The sequence below is a fragment of the Primulina tabacum genome, chromosome 1 (assembly GCF_025594145.1).
Source record: "Primulina tabacum isolate GXHZ01 chromosome 1, ASM2559414v2, whole genome shotgun sequence".
Classification (NCBI taxonomy): domain Eukaryota; kingdom Viridiplantae; phylum Streptophyta; class Magnoliopsida; order Lamiales; family Gesneriaceae; genus Primulina; species Primulina tabacum.
In genome coordinates this window covers 6,002,028-6,022,678 of record NC_134550.1, presented here as the reverse complement: position 1 = coordinate 6,022,678, position 20,651 = coordinate 6,002,028, and the positions used below count along the sequence as shown (strand labels likewise).

General features: G+C 34.1%; 3 protein-coding genes across 3 annotated transcripts; 2 read left to right on the top strand and 1 right to left on the bottom strand.

The window, feature by feature from the left end:
* The first annotated feature begins 3,023 nt into the window (after window positions 1–3,023).
* Window positions 3,024–6,870, top strand: LOC142537498 (synaptotagmin-3-like). The gene is made up of 12 exons (XM_075643010.1): window positions 3,024–3,406; window positions 4,111–4,209; window positions 4,283–4,333; window positions 4,406–4,529; window positions 4,814–4,932; window positions 5,044–5,145; window positions 5,245–5,319; window positions 5,408–5,484; window positions 5,581–5,830; window positions 5,955–6,326; window positions 6,406–6,534; window positions 6,668–6,870. The coding sequence occupies exons 1-12, from the start codon at window positions 3,296–3,298 to the stop codon at window positions 6,794–6,796; spliced, it is 1,638 nt and encodes a 545-aa protein (XP_075499125.1). The 5' UTR covers window positions 3,024–3,295; the 3' UTR covers window positions 6,797–6,870.
* A 4,574-nt stretch (window positions 6,871–11,444) lies between these two features.
* LOC142537490 (E3 ubiquitin-protein ligase WAV3-like) lies at window positions 11,445–15,330 on the top strand. The gene is made up of 3 exons (XM_075643004.1): window positions 11,445–11,551; window positions 12,051–12,392; window positions 13,077–15,330. The coding sequence occupies exons 2-3, from the start codon at window positions 12,159–12,161 to the stop codon at window positions 15,015–15,017; spliced, it is 2,175 nt and encodes a 724-aa protein (XP_075499119.1). The 5' UTR covers window positions 11,445–11,551; window positions 12,051–12,158; the 3' UTR covers window positions 15,018–15,330.
* Window positions 15,331–16,354: 1,024 nt separating this feature from the next.
* On the bottom strand, window positions 16,355–20,018 carry LOC142537485 (BTB/POZ domain-containing protein At5g03250-like). The gene is made up of 4 exons (XM_075642998.1): window positions 19,727–20,018; window positions 19,001–19,070; window positions 17,583–18,809; window positions 16,355–16,993 (listed from the first exon to the last, which is right to left on the bottom strand). Exons 1-4 carry the CDS (start codon window positions 19,783–19,785, stop codon window positions 16,487–16,489), a joined length of 1,863 nt encoding a protein of 620 aa, XP_075499113.1. The 5' UTR covers window positions 19,786–20,018; the 3' UTR covers window positions 16,355–16,486.
* Window positions 20,019–20,651: the final 633 nt, after the last annotated feature.

Genomic DNA, 20,651 nt, shown 5'->3' with positions numbered 1-20,651 from the left:
ACAATGTTTATAAAATTAAAATCATGAATTTTTTTAATAAAATTATTACATCACATATAAGAAAATCAAAAAATTTATTGACTAACTGAAAGTAATAATAATTTTTTAAATAAATAAAAAAATTATTAACTTTTTGATTAAATTTGATTTTTTAATTTTTTTAAATTTTCAATTAATCTTTAAACTAACATATTTTAATAAAAAATTATATCTATGCAATAAACACCAAATACAATCTAATTTTTTTTAAAATTTAATTTAGTAGGGTTGACAACTGAATTGTATATATTATCAATTTTCAATGTCAGTTGACTAACAAGTGTGCAGAAGGAAACCAAACTGACAGATTATATCAAATAAGCAAAGCTAGTTAGACTAGGTAGACTGAAATGTAAACTGAAAATGTGGAACACACGAGTTTGTTTCTGGATGTTCAGATAACTCAAGCTCATACGTCACTAACTCTTCCCATTGAGAATAATCCACTAGAAGATTTGGATAGTACAAGTAGTGTGGGGACCCGGACGCTAATTCATTTCTTAATCGTCTGTGGGAATAATTAAATCAATTATAATAAACAGAGTCTAAATTTTTTTTTATACAAGTGTCAAGTGCGGAACGTACTGGAATTCATTCGAATATATATATCGAAACAAACTACAAGTCTTGTACCATATACAATAATTTAAAACTAAGGTTTAACAACTACATATCAAGTGTTCAAACCCTATCTAAAATCCAAGTCCAGTAGTCTCTTCATCTCCTCGACCCTGATCCTGTCCCACCTGTTGTCATGCACACATACAAACACGACAACTGCTGGATAACTCCGGTGAGAAATATATCCCAGTATAAATCAACGATACATGCAATCATATAATTAATATAAAGCATGAGACAGATATCAGTAATATGAATCCAAATCTGAAAACATAATTCAATATAAATCTATAAATCAACTTCTGACTCTATATCTCAGACTAGACTCATTCCTAGTTTAGGGATCCCGGTTTCCAGATGTTGGCATACTATATCGAATTTCAGTAAAAGAAGTAAATCCACCTCTAATCAAACATCGATATAAACCAAACATCCAGTGTCTTGACCTATCCGTCACAGACTTTGGCAACCTCCGCCAATCACTATTCGTTGACAATGTGCAATGGGTTAGTGACGATTCCATCACCATCAGGCCCGTCTGTCACAAGACCAATCTTCTAATACATGCTTTCTATAAATCAATAGAACAAGCAAATCAATCAAATCAATGCACACAATAACAATAAGTATGTGGTTTAGGGAAACTCAAGTATTTCACACTCGAGTCATTCTCCCGGGTCGACATTGACTTATACCTTTCTTTCTGTAAATCTGACTCTGTCAAAGTCTCTAACTCAAATCTGTCAATACTTAATCTGACAATGACAATAACGAGGTTATCGTATAAAAAAACCAATCAATCAATACTGGATATAATTAGAACTGAATCAAATTCCGTTTCAACAGCATAACTGTACAATCTCAATATACCCAGCAATACAAATCAATAGATATCAATTCTCACAACTCATAATCGATACAACACAAATCTGATATCAATCTCAATCAATTCAACTCAGAAAATCATAACAATTCTATACGGTATCCGTTATTCAATCCGGTTTCGATTATACGACGTCTAACATGTCAAGAACATCATATATGAATCATATCCGATTCTGGCAGTATCATAATTTCAAATGATAACAAAACGTAACAAAACTTACGTCCAGTTGTAACGGTGTCGATAGGAACTCGGTATTGAAGTCAGATTGAAAATCAGACGGACGGATCGAAATATAAAGGCGTAAGGATTTTCTTCAAACTCTCCCTTTTCCCTTTCTCGTTCTTTCTCTTGTTTCTGCCGAAAGAACTAAGTTATGTGTATATATATATCCAACTTGCATGTTAAGCAACGTGGCAACTTTTCTTGCATTTCCGTCTGCGCTCGGGCGGTCATAGCCCTCGTGTATTATACAATGGCGCTCGGGCGTTCAAAAACTACCGCCCGGGCGCGGAATGTTCGGTCCTCCCTTGTTATTTAAGGGCGCTCGGGCGGTCAAAAACTACCGCCCGGGCGCCGAATTTCGGTCCAACATTTTTGTAATTCATATGCTTTGCCCAATCTGGTCTCGGAATGGCCCGACTATAATCATATCAGTTCATAATCAATAATCTCTAAGTTTGAACTTAAACACTGTTGAACTAAGTCCAAACTGAAACTCCTAGTACACCTCATGTGAAGATAGTTAATATACAGACTGTTATTTAAATACAATGATTTATAATACTGTTATATCCTAGCATTTAATTATCATTGATGATTAGATACAATTCTTTGTAAAGTGTGCTCGACTGATTGAAATTTTCGGTTCAGATATTTGGAAGTTTGAATGCTCGATTCTCAGTAAAAGTCGTAACCTTACTAAACTTAATCAATCTCTATCTATATATAGATGTTTTAAAATAGACCTGTTTTAAAAAAGAAAGTGCATGTTGGTTTGTTTTTTGTCCAACATTATCTGACAGTCGTACACCTATGCGATCAGTTTTGTACGAAAAAGCTTTATCCAATTACCAGTTTGATTTTCTGGTGTAAACTGATCTGATGATAAAAAATAATCAGTTTTGTTCGATTAGACCAATTTTGCTTAAATAACTTGCTTTAATTATTTGTCAACACCAAAACATAAAATTTTTTGTTCCAACAAATATGTTATCTATGTCAATTAATTATTAGGTCAAAATAATCTGTTATGATTATTTACAAAATCAGTAGAATTCTATAAAATGTTTACAAAATTCTATAAAAATATTGCAAAAAAAATCTATAAAATCTACATAAATCTGTTTGTCAATACATGATATTGTATAAAAATCAATAAAAATATAACAGATCCATAAAATCTTAATCATTAAAAATCATTAAAAATCATCGTAGTTTGAATAAACCCCACTTTGTGAAGTGTTGAATCAAGTGGTCTGCCTTTTGGCGGTTTCGGTTAAGTCCCTTCGTAGTTTTCAAACTCGCTGGCTCTCCTATGCAATCAATACCATCGTAATCCTCTTCAATATTCTTCGCTGATTCTTATTCATTTCACCCTCTTTTTCTTGCTTTTCCAATGCCCCTTCTTTCGTTTCCTACCTGTAATTTTTGTCCTTATTCATCTATTTAAAAAAATTTGAACTGATTTTTACATTTGATTTATGTACGATCGAGGAGGCGACATTTTTCGGAGTTGAAGGAAGAAACCAGATGGGATTACTGAGCAGTTTATTGGGAGTTCTTGGTTTTGGGCTTGGGCTTCCTCTTGGTTTCTTGATTGGATTTTATATTTTTATTTATTCCGAATCCAGAGATGTTGAGGTAATCTTGTTTGATTTTGCTTCATTATTATTGGGAATTATTATTATTTTTTAAAATAAATTATTGGGTTTAAATTTATATGTCAAATAGTAACCAGTTTTCATCCAAACCCATGTTTTTTGTTCTTGTGCAGAATTTTGTATGATCTTTTTTCTTGATCAATGACATATATTTGCTTTCTTGTTGATGTGTGAAGCGGGGTTTATGTTCTGACTCATTGTTGTGAACAGCACTCGTTTATAAACTATACCAAAATTGGAAATTTTATCCCTTTTTTTAATGAATAGAGTTTGATCATTGTTCAAGACTTCAAGTTCATCATCTATTATGTTGTGATGTAAATAAAGTCTAAGTATCTATAAATCAGGCTTAATGTGATATTAACTTCTACCAAAAATGGGATTATTATCTGCAAATGTGAGCCGGCCCGACCCTATTTTCTTGGGGGTTACTTGTATTATTGATATGTAATGTCATAAAAAAGCTTGATTTGATTGAATCTTTCTATGCTTTTTTTTAAAAATGTTTCCCACTCGTGTTTTATCTTAGCTGTTGTAAAAGGTCTTTCCTGGTTCAATCGATTTTCGATTGGCTATTCGAAGAAATTTTAAGAATAGTGCCCCTCGAAATATACTCGAGATGCATTTGGTTGTTCGAAATATGAAATGAGATAATGAGTGAGTGTGCGTAAATGTTGACGTTAGGATCCAGAAATCAGGCCACTATATGAGCTCGATACAGTTTCATTGGAAGATCTTATGCCTGAAATTCCTCTGTGGGTGAAGAGTCCTGATTTTGATCGAGTGAGTATCCAGTTTTCCATTTCATTTCGAGCCTTGTCTTTCGATTTTGTGACAAAGTTTATGTCATATGCAGGTAGATTGGTTAAACAAATTTTTGTCTGATATGTGGCCCTTTCTCGACAAGGTTTTTTTTACATCTCTGAACCTTCTGATGCTTTAACCAGAAAATGTATTTTATCTAAACTATGATGTACAGGCTATTTGTAAAATAATTAGAAGCTCGGCAGAGCCCATATTTACAGAGTATATCGGGAAATTTAAGATAGAGTCGATTGAGTTCGAGAATCTTAGCCTTGGACATCTTCCACCGACCATACATGGTAAGCTTAGTCTTCTTATATCTCCTGTCACAGTCCTAAAAATAAGACATTTGGCTAGAAGTGTGAATTTTGTAATGTTTCGAGTCTTTCGACATGTCCCTTGATTTTTCGATCATGGAAACGAGTGTTGGAATCATATTAAACTATTTTTTGAAAGGAAAAATATGATTTTTTGTGATGAAGACTTAATTCTTGCTCTTGTTCTGGATGAAGCCAAGTCCAAAAGTTAATGCAGAGCGTGGTTCTAAAACTTGATATCTGATGCAGAGGTTGTTTATTGACAGGTCTCAAAGTCGTTGAGACTAATGAGAGGGAATTGGTTATGGAACCAGCGATTAGATGGGCTGGCAATCCAAATATAGTCGTCGTGTTAACTATTTCATCCATTCGTGTGCCGATTCAGGTAAATTAAACTCAGTCAATGCTCCTAGACGATAAAAGAAACTATGTTCATAGACTTTTTGTTAAGATATTTTTAACTACTTTGAGACGTTTTGATATTATTGCTTGAAAGTTGGTGGATTTACAAGTATTTGCTGCACCACGGGTAACACTTAAGCCGCTCGTGCCTACAATTCCATGCTTTGCAAATATTGTTGTATCTTTGATGGAAAAGGTAACTCGAATGTTCTGAATGTTAAACATTATTTTGATTATTTTACTTTGTTAAATGGAAAAGCTCATTTTCTCCTTTATAATTGATATTTGAGTTCAGCCATGCATCGACTTTGGAATAAATGTGTTGGGTGGAGACATCATGTCCATTCCTGGGCTCTATCGATATGTTCAGGTATCATTGGCATGAGTCGTATATCTTTAAGATTTGGAGACTTGGATTTTCGTTGGAGATGCAATTATCCATAGTTTTCTATTGGCAGGAGAGGATTAAAAAAGAAGTTTCAAATCTTTACCTCTGGCCTAAGTCTTATGATGTACCAATCCTCGATGCTTCTACGTCGGTCACTTACTTCAAATTGCCGAACTTCAAGTGATTTTATCTTAAAATTTTGTAAATTCTTCGTCATTAAGCATTTGGCCTTCGAATATACAGGGTAGCGTTAAAGAAACCAGTCGGAATTTTGCACGTGAAAGTCATTCGGGCCGTGAAGCTTTTGAAGATGGATTTACTCGGATTATCTGATCCTTATGTTAAGCTAAGCCTAAGTGGAGAGAAGCTGCCGGCTAAAAAAACTACTGTCATAAAGAAAACTTTGAATCCCGAGTGGAACGAGGAATTCAAACTGGCCGTGAAGGACCCTCAATCTCAAATGCTTCAAATAAACGTCTACGACTGGGATAAGGTTTATACCTTAATTATCTCAAGTAACGTTGCTTTTATGTCTAACGTCTCAAATGGCTGGTTTTGGGCCATGGAAACTAAGTTTGTATTTCTTACTACTTTATCTTGTTTTGGCGTTTTAACAGGTGGGTGCTCACGATAGATTAGGGACTCAACTATATCCTCTGAAACTACTAACACCAAATGTACCAACGGAGGCAACACTCGACTTGCTGAAAGATACAAGTATTTCTGCTCCTCACAGCAAGAAGCTAAGGGGGCAAATCTTACTCGAGCTTACATATGCACCTTTTAGAGAAGATCTACGTATTTTTAGCGGGATTCTTGAAGGATATGGTAGAAAAGATAGTATAACTGATGGGGCATCTGGTAATGGAAGCCCGAAGGGAGCAGGCTTACTTCTACTCTCGGTCCAAGGAGCACATGACGTAGAAGGTTCACGCCACAACAATCCATACGTTTTGATAATATTTCGAGGGGAAACAAAGAAATCAAAGGTGGACTTCCATTGCTTTTTAAGTCCCTCTTTACACCCTATCATTTACGCTTTCGATTGAGAAATTTGGTGTTGTTTAGATGATTAAGAGAACTCGTAATCCGGCGTGGGACGAAGAGTTCCAGTTCTTGCTCGAAGAACCTCCCTTGGAAGAGAAGATACATATAAAAGTCATGAGCAAGCGCACCGGCATCAGCTTCCATTCGAAGGTATTCAGAACTCAGATAATTATTTACCAGATTCCTATGATCTTCATCTTACAAATATTAATTTTTCAAACTAATTCAGATACATGTTATCTCATTACTTTCTTGCTAACTATACATTTATTACATGTTTTAGGAATCTTTAGGACATGTTGACATCAACCTCTCCGACGTGGTTCACAACGGACGTATCAACCAGAAATATCATTTAATAGATTCAAAGAATGGAGTCATACATGTAGAATTACGTTGGAAAACTATATGATAGAATCAGAATCACACAATAAATTTTTCACAAAAATAGTCTGAACATAAAAAAAATCACATAATTTCTCATCACTATATTTGTTACATGTTTTATTATCATTATTTTGTTTTTTTGACTTTTTTTTCCCACAGTAGAAGCTGGAAAATACCTATACTTTTACAAGATTTTAAGAATTTTTATCGAGGAAAATAAACATTATTGAGAATTGTATGTTATAACGATATCAGTATCATATGAGATTACAACATCAAAATTATATATATCAGTATAATATAAGATTTCAATATCATAAATCAATATGTTCCAATAAAAAATCTTCGTTGACATTCATGCTCTCCCTCATTCTCATGGTTCCATGTCCACACACACACACACATATTTATGTATATATCTTGAAAGTGCATATACACACACACACACATATTTATGTATATATCTTGAAATTGGGAGAGAATCAATATATTCCTTTTCGGGAGCGATTCATCTTTCCCGAACACATCATACAACCCTCCGTTGTACTGCGCTCTCAAAGTGTGATTGTTCCTCTTTTCTTTCTTACCCCGACAAGTCTTTGTGAAATAACTCCGATGAGAAGAAAAAAGAAAGCGTTAAGAGACCCCCTCTTGGCCCAATCCTAGACATTCTAAAATCTTTTTTCAAATATGCTCTTATTTCGAGTCAAGAGATAGATAAATAGACACATTCCATTGCACTGATCGAGAGCGTTCATACTGACTGAGGGTATATATATATATATAGTTACACACACATAAACTATGGGGAAAAAAGAAAATACCAAGAAAAGGTTCTCTTTTAAGTTGACTTGTCCCAAAAACTGAGGTAAATTTAAGATGGTCAAAGGGGAATCTTATATTTTCAACAAAGGAATCATGGAATAAAGCGTCACTCTTAATTAAAATTTATTTTTTATTTTAAAATACAAGTATGATATTGTTTTAGACTACAAATATATAATGTAAACGTTTGCACTACTTACGAAACTTGGGCGTGGACTCGAGAAATGCTTATTTAGATGAAAAAAATACAAAAAAATAACTAAATCTATCTAAATAAATCAAGAAAATTATCTGCAATCAACATGTATCGATATTTAAATTTGATTAATTATTGAAGTTTAAATATAAAAAAAATTGATTAATATGACATGTCTCGAAATTATAAAAAAGTTTTATTAATATTATTAATTTAGTTAAATTTTGATTGGGTTTTGTGAATAATTTTGAGTGCCTCAAAAGGAGGTTTGAAATGAAAAGGAGTTACTTTCTTGGCTACTAGCTCATTCTCTTTTAGGGACAATGAACTTTATTTCCCACCTTAAAAATATTGGAAATTCTTCCTTTTAAAAGGTTGTCTTTTTAGGGACTGGATTAAGTTAAATAAAGGGGGAATAATGAACTACACTTACTCGTTTTTTTTTATTAAAATAATTATAAAATATATCATCCATGGTTGAACACTACGAGGGGGATTTTTTTTAAGAAACTTGACATTTACAAATGAGAACTCTAGGAATTGAATAAAGCAACATAGTTTGTATTCAATAAAATAGGCATCTTGTCCTTGGGAACTCTGATTTGGTAGGATAGGAGATTGTTTGGTCAATGACAATTGATTTATTTTTTTTACATCACAATCTTCTCAGTACGAGTATGTTACACAAAGTTTGTTCAATACAATTTATCTGACTAACTTGATTTGCATACTACTACGTTAGTATATGAGTTTACCTAGTATGAATAAAAAGATAATAATCATAGGTTCCATCATCATAAAAATAAAATAAAACGAGCATCTTTGGTTTCTTCTAGTTTTTGTAACTGTAAAAAGACATTATTTTACTCCCTTAAAATTATTTAAAATATTATTTTCGAAAAATAAAATATTTAAACTATTGTGTTAATGTCACAAAGTCAACAATATCGTGGACAAACGTTAGCCGTTTGCGGGCACACGTGAGTTTGAATTTTTTATCAGAAAAATATAAGATTTAGTCTTCCTTTTTTTTTTCTTTGGATAATCTGTTTTTAAGATTCGGATTCCAAAAAGGTTCCATAATTTAATCTTAAAAGGGGTCAAAATAAGTACAAAACCATAATATTAATTGAAACCAAAAGCTGAATATGTTGAAAAAATGATTTCCAATTTACTCTTCCGATCAACGTTTTCTCGAATTTCAAACGAGCATGTTACATAAGATCTATTTAATAAAATTTACCTGAATAATATGATTTATTACGATGAAGAGTAGCATCGACAGATTCTCTCGTACACATATCACTTCCCAAACATATTTTAAGTTTTAAATTGACGTAACGTGACTCGATATTAAATATGAATATAATCTAAAATTTGTGTGGCTTGCATATAATGTGTGTGTGAGCTGCTAGTTGTATTTATTTGACCTAATATTTTTTTATACATGTCGTATGAATTTGGCTTTCTGATGTTCCAAAGCAAGGTGAAAGAAAAATCAATTGCGATGGCATGTTGAATATTATTATGTCATGAATAACATTTATAGTAAGACTATTCTAGGCCTTGTTGCATCAAGAAATATAATTTGAAAATATAATAAGGTAGCGAAATTCCTTGTCGGGTAAGTTCCGACCCGCACAAACGACGTAACGATCTGGACACTGTCTCGCAGAGAGGCTCGGTGGAAGCAGAGGAAGCCCTCGAGCCGAAAAAAATACAAAAAAAAAAAAAATTGTGAATAGAATCTGCATCTAAACAAGAAAAATGTAATTTGTTGAATTAAACAAATACTATTGAAATAATTGAGAAATCTATTTGGTTATGTTACGTATATTTGTTTGTAATTTTGATTTTCGATGCTGTCAAATTTCAATTTTAGTCTTGTTTCTTAGATTTTTACAATTTTAATCTTTTTTAATCGAAAGTGTTAACGTGATATCATCACTTAATACAATTGAAAGTCGACCCATCCACAAAATAATAAAAATAAAAACACACACTCATATGTATGTATATATGTATGTATACAGTTGACATTGGAGTTGGTGATTTTCATAATTAATAATTATTATTTTATTAATTGATCGTGGGAATTGGAAAAAGATTTCGAATGCCCAAATGTTGACTATTTCTGCTGCAATTGATGACATATTTATGTGTTTATCCTTGGATTTGAGATATTCTTCTGTTATTGTTAACTACTTAATTAAGCATGTGATTTCGTGATATTTTTGTCTCAACTGTAATTAAATAGTTAATAAAATAATTAATAAAAATAGTCTAATATTAAATATAAAAAAATTCCACATTATAAAAAATATAGAACTAATTACCATTCTTTTTAATAGTAAATAGTACTCGAAATTATCTTCCAATAATAGGAAGTATTTTTCAGTTTCAACTTTAAAATCAAATACCAAAGGTAGAATTTATGGTTATATTACGATTCCTCGAATTAAAAAACCATAGCTAAAACAAAATTCCGAAATCGAAAATTAATATTATGATTCAAGGTCCTGTAGTATACATAAGAAACTAGATTTATATAATTTAAATTGCTTAACTTATATTAACTTTTTATAATAACTTATTATTATATTTATTGATCAAATCCGAAATCATATGTTCCAAATTTGTGGTCATACCTAGGTCTCATATCGAGTCATCTTCTTAACCTAAAATCCATTTTGTCCTAACGGAATTTTCAACTTACACGTAACTAAATAACGACTCAAATTTTGATAGCCAAATAATTTTTTGAAAAACATTTATTGCACAATCTCTCTCTCTCTCTCGAAGAACTAATTAATATCATTAAAATTTTCAATTTAAGTACTCTTAAAACAAAATATTGTAACTTGTAACTTTTTGAGTAGGTCTCTTGTGATGCAATCTCACGAATCTTTATATGTAAGACGTGTCAACCCTACCGATATTCACAATAAAAAGTAATACTCTTAGCATAAAAAATAATAGTCTTAGTATAAAAAGTAATATTTTTTCATTAATGACTCAAATAAGAGATCTGTCTCACAACATACGACCGTAAGATCGCCTTACACAAATTTTTGTCTTTTTTAGACATGAAACTCACAGCCATCGGGTAAACTTATGGGCTAACCTGCAAATCACGTTACCCAAAAAATTCATACCGGACAAACATGTGCGACAAGTTCACACGAAAGTATTAGTAACTTAACTTTATTGTTAATATTCTGAGTAGTGTATAAAATTAAATCAACTAAATATATAACAAATAAAAAATTACTCTAAATATTTTACTAGTCGGACAAAAGCACACATTCTTTAATTCAATAAAAATATATCATAAGAACTTATTTTAGCATTTAAAAATAATTAATTAGTATGATAAAAAATAGATTAATTAAGTTAAAAATATATGCACGTGCTGAACTATTGGTGAATTTTTCTTGTTAATATATCTAAATTCATACTAATTGATTCGAAAGTCGACAAATGAAAAAGTCGAATGAATATCGCAAAATCGTTCGAAGACAAAACTCATTAAAACTAAAAGCACATAAAAATATATAAATCATAACATATATATACTAAAAAAACATTATCGGACAAAAGAATCATTCATAGTCAACCTCAGGCCCCCCAATAGCACTGTCACCAATCGACACAAAGCACAAAGTTACAAAACAAACAAACGATGGTCAGCTCACATTTCACGATGAAATCACTGATCCATTTGGTGCTATTCCACCCATTGGCCGCCAAGAACAAAGAGTAAACCAATTTTCCTTTGGGTATTTTTCCCCTTGTATGTTGATCTTTCTTCAACAGCTGTATATGCTAATAGTATAAAACTATCTCACTCGCCATCCTGGATTTTTCGTTGTGATTTACGTGCTTGACTATCTATCTATCTATCTATCTATCTATCTATCTATCTCTGTGTTTCGGATTTGAAAATGTGAGTTGGTTCCTATTTTAATGCCTGCGTAGAAAAATCCCACTTTCAAGAATCGAGCTTTCTGTTCAACTTTGTCCATCTCTTTTCTTGGGTTTTTTTTTCTTGAAAAGGGTTCTGTTCTGCTTGCTTATTAAAAAAAAAGGAAAGAAAAGAAATCGTACTCTGCATTAGTAGCATTGATTTCTTGCAAAAGGTTTTCTTTGGGGGTGATTTGTTTCCTATTTTTAAGACTTGTTTGGAGAAATCCTGTTTCAAGACTGGGCTTTTTTCCTCACCTTTGTTCCGCACTTCCGTGGTTTTTTTTTTGTAAAGGAACTACTTTGTTTGCGCAATCAAAGAAAATTCTCATTTTGAAGAACATCAATAATTTCTTGAGAAGGGGATTTCTGGGGGGAGATCTCGCGCGGAGAATAGTTAGAAATGGGGAGTAATTGGAAGAAAGTAAAGATGGCGCTTGGATTGAATCTGTGTGCATTTGTGCCGGCAAATCATTTAGCTGGTGATGATCCTGATGATGTCTCCTCACCATCATCTAAGCTACGGTCTGCTGCAGCCATCCCGCCACAGACCCCGGAGGACTTGTCCTCTACTCCTCCTACGCCCAGTTCGATTAAGATGAGGCTGTCTAAGAGCTTCAGTAGAGCTTCTTCTAAGGTTTGATTTTGTCTCTTAGCTTCATTGACCACATGTGTAATTTCTTAGATTGGTTGGAGGTTAAACAGCATAAGAATCACCCTCAGATTTTAAATGTTTTGCGACGAGGCAGGTGGATAGGTTCTGGCAAAAAAATTCAAAGTTTATGATCTATCTTATGGGAAAAGCTAAGGGTGCATTTGTATAGTTGATTTGAGCTTCATGGATTTGAAGTATGACGTCCAATTTAGTTGTATATGGTTAGTTGCCTACATAAAATGTTGGGTTCCCCAAAAATTGATGTGGACACGGAATGAAATTTAAAACCTTTTGTGTTTTCATAGGCATTGTAATCGGTTGCTTTTAGACCAATCTGGAAGAATAAGATAAATCTACATTCACAGATTAGATTTATCGTCCCGGTATTGTATTAAGGATTATCGATATTGTACTGTATAAGAAAACTTCCAATAATTAGTACTATATAGTTATTGGATATTAACAGTTGAGATTTATGTTTTTGACTTTCCATTAATTTAAAAATTGATTAAGAATTAGTTGCAGCTTATATGGTCCAAGGTAAATAATTCAAACAAAGTTAGGATGCATTGTTAGGCTGCTCAAGTATTGATTAGGAATAACAATTTTTGAACTTATTGATAACTTACAAGTCATGTTTCTCACAAGCTTTTGCTAAATTTACAGAAGAATTGTGCGATATGTTTGGCGTCAATCAAACAAGGAAGCCAGGCGATTTTTACTGCAGAGTGCTCACATACCTTTCATTTCCAGTGTATTGCATCAAATGTTAAACATGGCAATCGATATTGCCCAGTGTGCAGAGCAAAATGGAAAGAAATACCCTCTCAAGGCCACAGCCTTGATCCTCTAATGGGGAGATCAAGGGTGAATCCCATTGATTGGCCCTACAATAATGATACGATGATTAATATCCATCAACACCCACCTCGTTCGAATTCCAGTCGAAATGCCTCGCCTCTGTTTCATACCCCTGAACCGGCAGTCTTTGATGATGATGAGTCCTTGAATCTTGAAATTGAAACAGCTTCTGCTGAGAGAAACATTGCGGATAAATGTTCAGACGATGGTGTTGACCAAAGAAAAGTTGTTATTAATTCTTATAAAGAAGTCTCAGCTGTTCCTCAATCAAGCACTGTTGATAGCTTTACCGTGTTACTTCATCTAAAAGCTCCTTGTTCAAATTCATGGCGTAATTTCAGCAGGAATGATGCAAAATCGCCGCAAATCTCTCAACTGCCTCGTGCACCTGTTGATCTTGTAACTGTTCTTGACATAAGTGGGAGCATGTCAGGTACGAAGTTGGCGTTGTTAAAAAGAGCTATGGGATTTGTGATACAGAATCTTGGTTCCAACGATAGATTGGCAGTTATAGCCTTTTCCTCCTCGGCTCGCCGCCTCTTTCCCCTCTGCAGAATGTCTGAAACAGGACGATATAAAGCATTACAAGCTGTCAATTCTTTGGTTGCCAGTGGAGGAACAAACATTGGCGAAGGCTTGAGAAAGGGGGCGAAAATAATGGAAGATCGAAGAGAAAAGAATCCTGTTGCCAGTATAATATTGTTATCCGATGGGCAAGATACGTATTCAATCAATGATTCTGGTGGCAATCATAATCAACCAAATTACGGGTCCCTTCTTCCCTTATCTATCCATCCTGGAGAAAGTTCGGGTTTCAAGATTCCGGTTCACACCTTCGGCTTTGGTACTGATCATGATGCATCTTCGATGCATTCAATATCTGAAATTTCGGGAGGGACTTTTTCTTTCATCGAGGCCGTGGGGGCAATACAGGATGCATTTGCACAGTGCATCGGAGGCCTGTTAAGCGTTGTGGCAAAAAATCTTCAAGTAAAAATTGAGTGTATCCACCCGACTGTCTATCTCGAATCTATTAAAGCTGGAAGTTACCCTAATGGTGTCTCCTCTAATCTCCAGTCGGGATCCATTGATGCTGGTGACCTGTATGCGGATGAGGAGCGAAACTTTCTTGTTTCTGTAAATATACCAGCCGAAATTTCAAGCAACAAAACGTCATTGTTGAAGATAAGTTGCACTTACAACGACCCCTTCACTAAAGAAACAGTGACCTTGGAAGACCACGAGGTTAGAATTGAGAGAACCAAGACGGCTAGACAAGGAACCTTCTCGATTGAAGTGGACAGACAGCGGAACCGGATTCGAGCAGCAGATGCAATAGCACAGGCACGAACTGCTGCTGAACGTGCAGATTTAACTGGTGCCATTTCTACACTTGACAACTGTCGAAAATTGTTATCAGAAACCATGTCAGCTAAATCTCAAGATAGCCTCTGTATTGCTCTTGATGCCGAGCTAAAGGAAATGCAAGAAAGAATGGCAAGTAGGAGTTTGTACGAGGAATCTGGAAGGGCGTACATTTTGTCGGGATTGAGTTCGCACTCTTGGCAAAGAGCGACTGCTAGAGGCGATTCAACAGGTGGTTCGAGCAATACTCAGGCATATCAAACTCCATCAATGGTTGAAATGGTCACTCGGTCTCAGGCCACATCATTAAAGAATGGTTCTTCAACTCAGAGACATTTACGACCAACATGGTCGTTTGCCTCCCGACCGAATCCAAGGTAGTGATTTAATGACTGGAGAAGCAAGGTGATTTTTTCAATATATAAGAATGTTTCTGTTTTGTTTTGTAAAGAATAAACTGTGTAAAAATAATATGCATGTGTGGGGGAAGGAATGGGAAAAACTAGCTTAGGTTAATAACTTTTTGTTATTTTATTTGTTGGGGTGAGATAGAGAAAAGGCACATTGCTTTGAGAGCAATTTGGATAGAGATGCTAGTGGTGAATTCTCCTGTAATGCAGATTTTCCACTACTCTTGATGTTCTGCCAGTATGATATTGATGCAATAAGCAATGTAATATTAAGTGTACTTTACGATTTCTCTCTTTTTAAGTTATATTTTTATAAATCATGTATTAAGGAAATATGTTCATTCCAATATGTTTATGCTACGTCGGGATCGAGAGTGTTTCTCCACTATTCTAACATTATTAAATCACGTTGATTTCTCATATTTTTATGAAAGTACATGATATAGATGATATTTAGCTACATCATAAAAGAAAAAATAATCATAGAATATAATAATCATAAGAACTTATTTTAAGGTTATTCAGTTTCGATAAATAATTTTCAAATATTTTCTTGATTAGAAGTTTGAAGGTATTAAAATAAGTTTTTGCAAGCACTACTTTAGTCTTTTTATTCTGAAATTATTAATTATTGAAAGCCTTTTTTGTGAATACAAAAATATTGTCAATGTATTATATATCAAGCAATAAAGTTTCAAAGAATTTACTAGCGAAAACATGTGTTAATTTAATTTAATTGATTTAGAAAATATAGGATTCACAAGAAGTCATGAAATATAATTAAGCCCTCTCGCTCTCTCTCTAGAATAGAAAGCTCTCGTCAGAACCTTCCATGTCATATATGATTTCCTTCCATAATCCGTATAAGATTGATAGAATGTGCCGAAGGTCTGTGGATTGCTTGAACGATCCAGAGAATGATTATGATTTTTGTGGGTGTTTGCTAGCATCACAAAGCAAAGTCAAGGCTAGTTTCGAGGACTTCTTCAAATTGCGGGTGAGCAAAATTTCTGTCAACCGCATTATTTTTATATATAATTTAAGTTCATTATATTAGTTTTAGAGCCACAATATTTTTTGTTATTAGGCTTTGTATCGCTAGCATATTCATGAGATAAAGTTTCAATAATTCATTATATGGAGATTTGAGTTCTCAGAATTCAGAACTCAACTGTGTCATTCATGCTACATGGTTTCTGTCCGTCGTCTTTTCAATGAAAAAAAAATTGATCTACTTGCTCGTCATAAATCAATTTCGTCTCAAACCCGAGGGATCGAAACTGTAGTTCTTCCTAAACAAAAAGACTAGACAAGAAAAATGTGCTTAGTTGAAGAATAAAACTGAGCATCAAATAATCCACTAGTCCTACTTCTATGCCCCCAGTATTTCTAAAACACAAATATATAACTATTTGATATTCCATCAAAAAAATTTCGAATTCAATGATTCGACTTACATTTTTCGTGCTTAAATTTCCCATTCAAAGCTGGTTTTTTTGGTGGTTGAAGTGCTTCCCCACTGCAGGGTATTTCAGAGTTTAGACCAAATCTTCTACAGAAGTTATTCCAGCTTCCTTTGTTCTTGACAAGCTTCCCTATATCTTGTTTCATGCCCTCAAATTCCTTTTCAAGCTCAGAAACTCTTTCTTTCATGTCGTCAAATGCAAATACTAGACTATTTTCAGAGATCGTTTTGGCCATGTGGTCATTTGTTGGTGCAACTTTGCCACTTAGATTCTGCGAATTCTCAAAATTGTCAGAGACAAAGAGCCAACCGGCCACAGAGGTGCGTAAGTGAAGTTGTTCGAAGAATAGAACTTGAACAATGACGCGTAGTGGTAGCCTCTCATTATGAGCTGCATGGGTGCTGGCTTCTAAAGAAAACTTCTGGTAATTCATGAGCCTGCAGAGATGTTCTTTCTCCGAGTCTGTCAGCCACGGATGTGCCTACGGTCAAGAAATCTAATCAATGTTTATGACGGAAATATTAAATTATACATCTTATCACGTTATGTAAGAATATGGCTAGATGATATCAACTGAAAAATACTAATCTGTCCCATCAGCATAGAGAGAGGGGGAGCTGGAAGGGAAACCCCCCCCTCAAATTTTATATACACTTGCATAATTATAAATATGATATGTCGGGTGAAAATACATTCAGACCACGTAAAATGACTTCTAGTCCTCCTACAGCAAAACATAACTCCAAAGATAATCATATCTAAAATTGTCCACTCTGGAATGTCATTTCAAGTTCACCAGACCCTAATATTTCCACAAATTTTAATAAGCTTTGTCCTTCCAACAAAAGTTTCCCAAGAAAATATATAAATTTCCAAATGCCCGCCTGTATATTAAGTTTTTGATTATGTACTTGGCTAATAGGAGCCAAAACATGATGTGTTGATTACCAAAAGATGTAGGATTATTTAAAAATTTCAACTTTAAGTCCCAACTTCAGCATATTTTTAGGCGCATCCATCGCTTTTAGTGACAAACTTAAAACACTGAATCAAGGTATATTGATTATTACCTTGAGATATATATCAATTGCCCGGTAAATCCCATCATCTAAAGGCCTTGAATACTCGGGGATTGCAGCAGCAAGTGAAATGAACTTCTCTAATCCCAAGTTGACGTCAGGTGCAACCTCAGCAAGATAGTTGTCTAATAGATTAGCAACCTTTGTCATAGGCTCAAGTGAATGAGAGCCTCCGACCAAATTCATTTCCTCTACCAAATTATCTGAGATAAAATCTGAGCAGTCCCCATTAATCAACATGAACTGATTGACCATTCGATGAATGCATTCAACGTCATAAAGGGTTTCTGCTGAGTAACATGTATTTGGTATAAGAAGGTCTTCCAGAAGAGCTTGGTCCAATTCAGCACCAATCTTCCGTTCCAGTGCTTCTCGACTTGATGGACTGGTGCATAAAATCTTCGAGGTCCTTAGAAGTTTAAGTAAAAATTTGGTAGGTATGATGCCCCTTTCACTGGGCAGTAACATGACTATCTCTTCAATCATAGTCCTTTGATCCACGTCGGATAAAGAAGGAAGCATTGAACCCAGAGCACTCTGGCGGAAGCTCAACTGCCTACCGTTCAATGGGAGATGACTCTTAGCATAGAATATTATCATTTCAGCAATTTTATTGGGTGCCATGCCTTTCGAGTGAACCGCACATATCAGCCTTTTGAAGAGAGGCATTTGAAGAAAGGCCACGTCCTCATACCAGCCATCTTCTGTTGAGGGGACTTTATCACAAGTTGAGTGTATTCCATTCCATAGGAAGGCACTCCCCAGACTCTGAGTCATGCTTTTCCCGGCCATACTATAACTTAAAAGGTGTGTGTTTGCACAAGCTATCATTGCGAGCGAATCAATGCCTTTTGAAACTATGTGAAGTTCTTCTGCTAGGGGAAGGAACTTTTCAGAGGTTTCAAGGACTTTGATGGTATCATCCCAACTCCCGAACAATATAAAGAGGAAATTTTCGGTCTGTGAGATTAGGTTTCCTTCTCCATAACTTGCAGTCATTTGAAGGTGCTCAGACGCACATCTGAGACTCACCACATTTCTTGCAGTGAGTTCGACTTTGACATCATAGCAAAACTTGGCTATGAACAAAAAGGATTTTGCCCCACCGGGAAAGTTATCAAGATGTAAAGTGCATTCAATCTCGTCTTCACACTTCATCCTTTCAGAAAAATCTTGAATAAGTTTTTCCAGAAATCCGCTTCTCGACAACAATGGAAACTAGAACACATACCAAAATAAAAGGGTCAGAACAGATCATAAGTAGTATACAAGAAAGATGACGTAAATAAAACAACTTGAAACCATTACATTCGATCCTCTTCATGGATACACACCTAGAATGGTTCACTAGCTGGCTAACATTGCAAGCACAACAAGCAATACACACAAAGAAAGCATACAAATCAGACCTTGTGAAGGTGGAAGAAAGTCCCTTCCACTTCAATGCTAATATCACTTGGAATACAATGGGAACACATCCTGTAAAAAATAAAGAAAAATCACAGATATCATAAAGTGAAATAGCATTCAAAATTACATCAGAACATGAAAAATACTCCATAAAAATGTTGACACGACTGTCAGAAGATATAACATCTGGAGAAGCATATAAGGCATCAAAATCTAAAAACTGAAGAAAAAAATCATATTATTACGCGAAAGCATCCCTCAAGTCCTGGCTCGCTAGAACATTTTCCGTGTCTATACAAGTCCGGTATCTCTCTGATATCGTGGAAACTTTTCCTTACTCGCCTTTGGGGTGATCCCAACATGCCAAAAAGGCTTCTAGCGCCGCATCATTGTTTCATTTTCCAGTTCTTTAGCCGTCACTAACCCGAACCCACTTCATGCTTACCTCTTATAATTCACAGAACCAAAATACACCAAGCACACCATAAAACAATCTGGTTGGCAGGGCCGCAGGGGCAATTATCACACAAACATATATCGTCAAGTAACACAAGAAATAGCTGGGAACAAATTATCTACCAAAGTAGCTTCCTCAAAATCCCAAGATAAAATGATTATAAACCCATATCAACAGACCATAACGAAATTTAAATAATGGGTTTCAACAGAAGATTCCCCAGTATATACGCAGATTGAAGAAAAAACAGAGAAATGAGAAGACGGACCAGGTCTGTCCCTCCAGGCGGAACCCGTCTTCCTTTGTACCCAACTTCATGCACGCCATTGTCTAACACCAGTCACCACTCCCACACCGTTTTACGTTTCGATTTTTCACCACAACTCTGTTTCACGCATTCAATACGTGCATATTTAATTCAGATAAAAATTTGTTTTTCGAAAACAAAATAAAACAAAAAAATGGGTACCATAAATGAGATACGATGGAGTATGAAACGGCGAAATTGACCCATAAAATGGTTTGGTTTGTTGAAAATTTGGAGACAGAAGAAGACGGGAAAAGGTCGTGGCCCAACAGTGAAAAAGGTGGAAACAAAATCCAGCGGATAAATACTTGGCTGCTGACCGTTGCCAGCTTATAATGTAATGATCCAAAGGGTCTGTTTGGATGAAAGTGATATTACATAATTTTCATCCTTATTTCACGTGCTAATAATTTTTTTTTTAAAAAAATTAGAAATCATATTAAAATAAAAACTTTAAGTATGATTTTATAAATATATTTTATAATAATTTAAGTAGGATATTTTTTTTTGTTATTTCAAAATTTATTATATTTTATAATAGTTTTGGTTTGTCTAAAATACGAGTGATATTGTAATTTTGTGAACACATTTATAGAAGTTAATTACTCTACATCTAACGTATAATATATATATATTTACAAATTTGAAATAATTATTTAAAAATGATATTTTTTGTTATTTTTAATCAATGCCTTTTAATTTAAAATTTTAAAGCATAGATAAAGATGATATTGAATTTAAAAATATAGATAAAAATAGAATTTCAAAATTTAAAAAGAAAGACTGTTTTATGAAAATAAAAAAAACCATCTATTAACTTATATAACAAGGGTATAAATGTAATTTTAAATAAAATTTTACTAAATCAATTAGAAATTAATTATCA

Coding starts and splice junctions, on each gene's coding strand:
- LOC142537498 (XM_075643010.1), top strand. CDS start 3,296: ATGGGATTACTGAGCAGTTTATTGGGAGTTCTTGGTTTTGGGCTTGGG. Junction 4,530..4,813: donor TCTTCCACCGACCATACATG/GTAAGCTTAGTC, acceptor GTTTATTGACAG/GTCTCAAAGTCGTTGAGACT. Junction 5,831..5,954: donor ACGTCTACGACTGGGATAAG/GTTTATACCTTA, acceptor GCGTTTTAACAG/GTGGGTGCTCACGATAGATT.
- LOC142537490 (XM_075643004.1), top strand. CDS start 12,159: ATGGGGAGTAATTGGAAGAAAGTAAAGATGGCGCTTGGATTGAATCTG. Junction 12,393..13,076: donor TCAGTAGAGCTTCTTCTAAG/GTTTGATTTTGT, acceptor CTAAATTTACAG/AAGAATTGTGCGATATGTTT.
- LOC142537485 (XM_075642998.1), bottom strand. CDS start 19,785: ATGGCGTGCATGAAGTTGGGTACAAAGGAAGACGGGTTCCGCCTGGAG. Junction 19,071..19,726: donor CGCCTGGAGGGACAGACCTG/GTCCGTCTTCTC, acceptor TATTTTTTACAG/GATGTGTTCCCATTGTATTC. Junction 16,994..17,582: donor CAATTGATATATATCTCAAG/GTAATAATCAAT, acceptor TCTTGACCGTAG/GCACATCCGTGGCTGACAGA.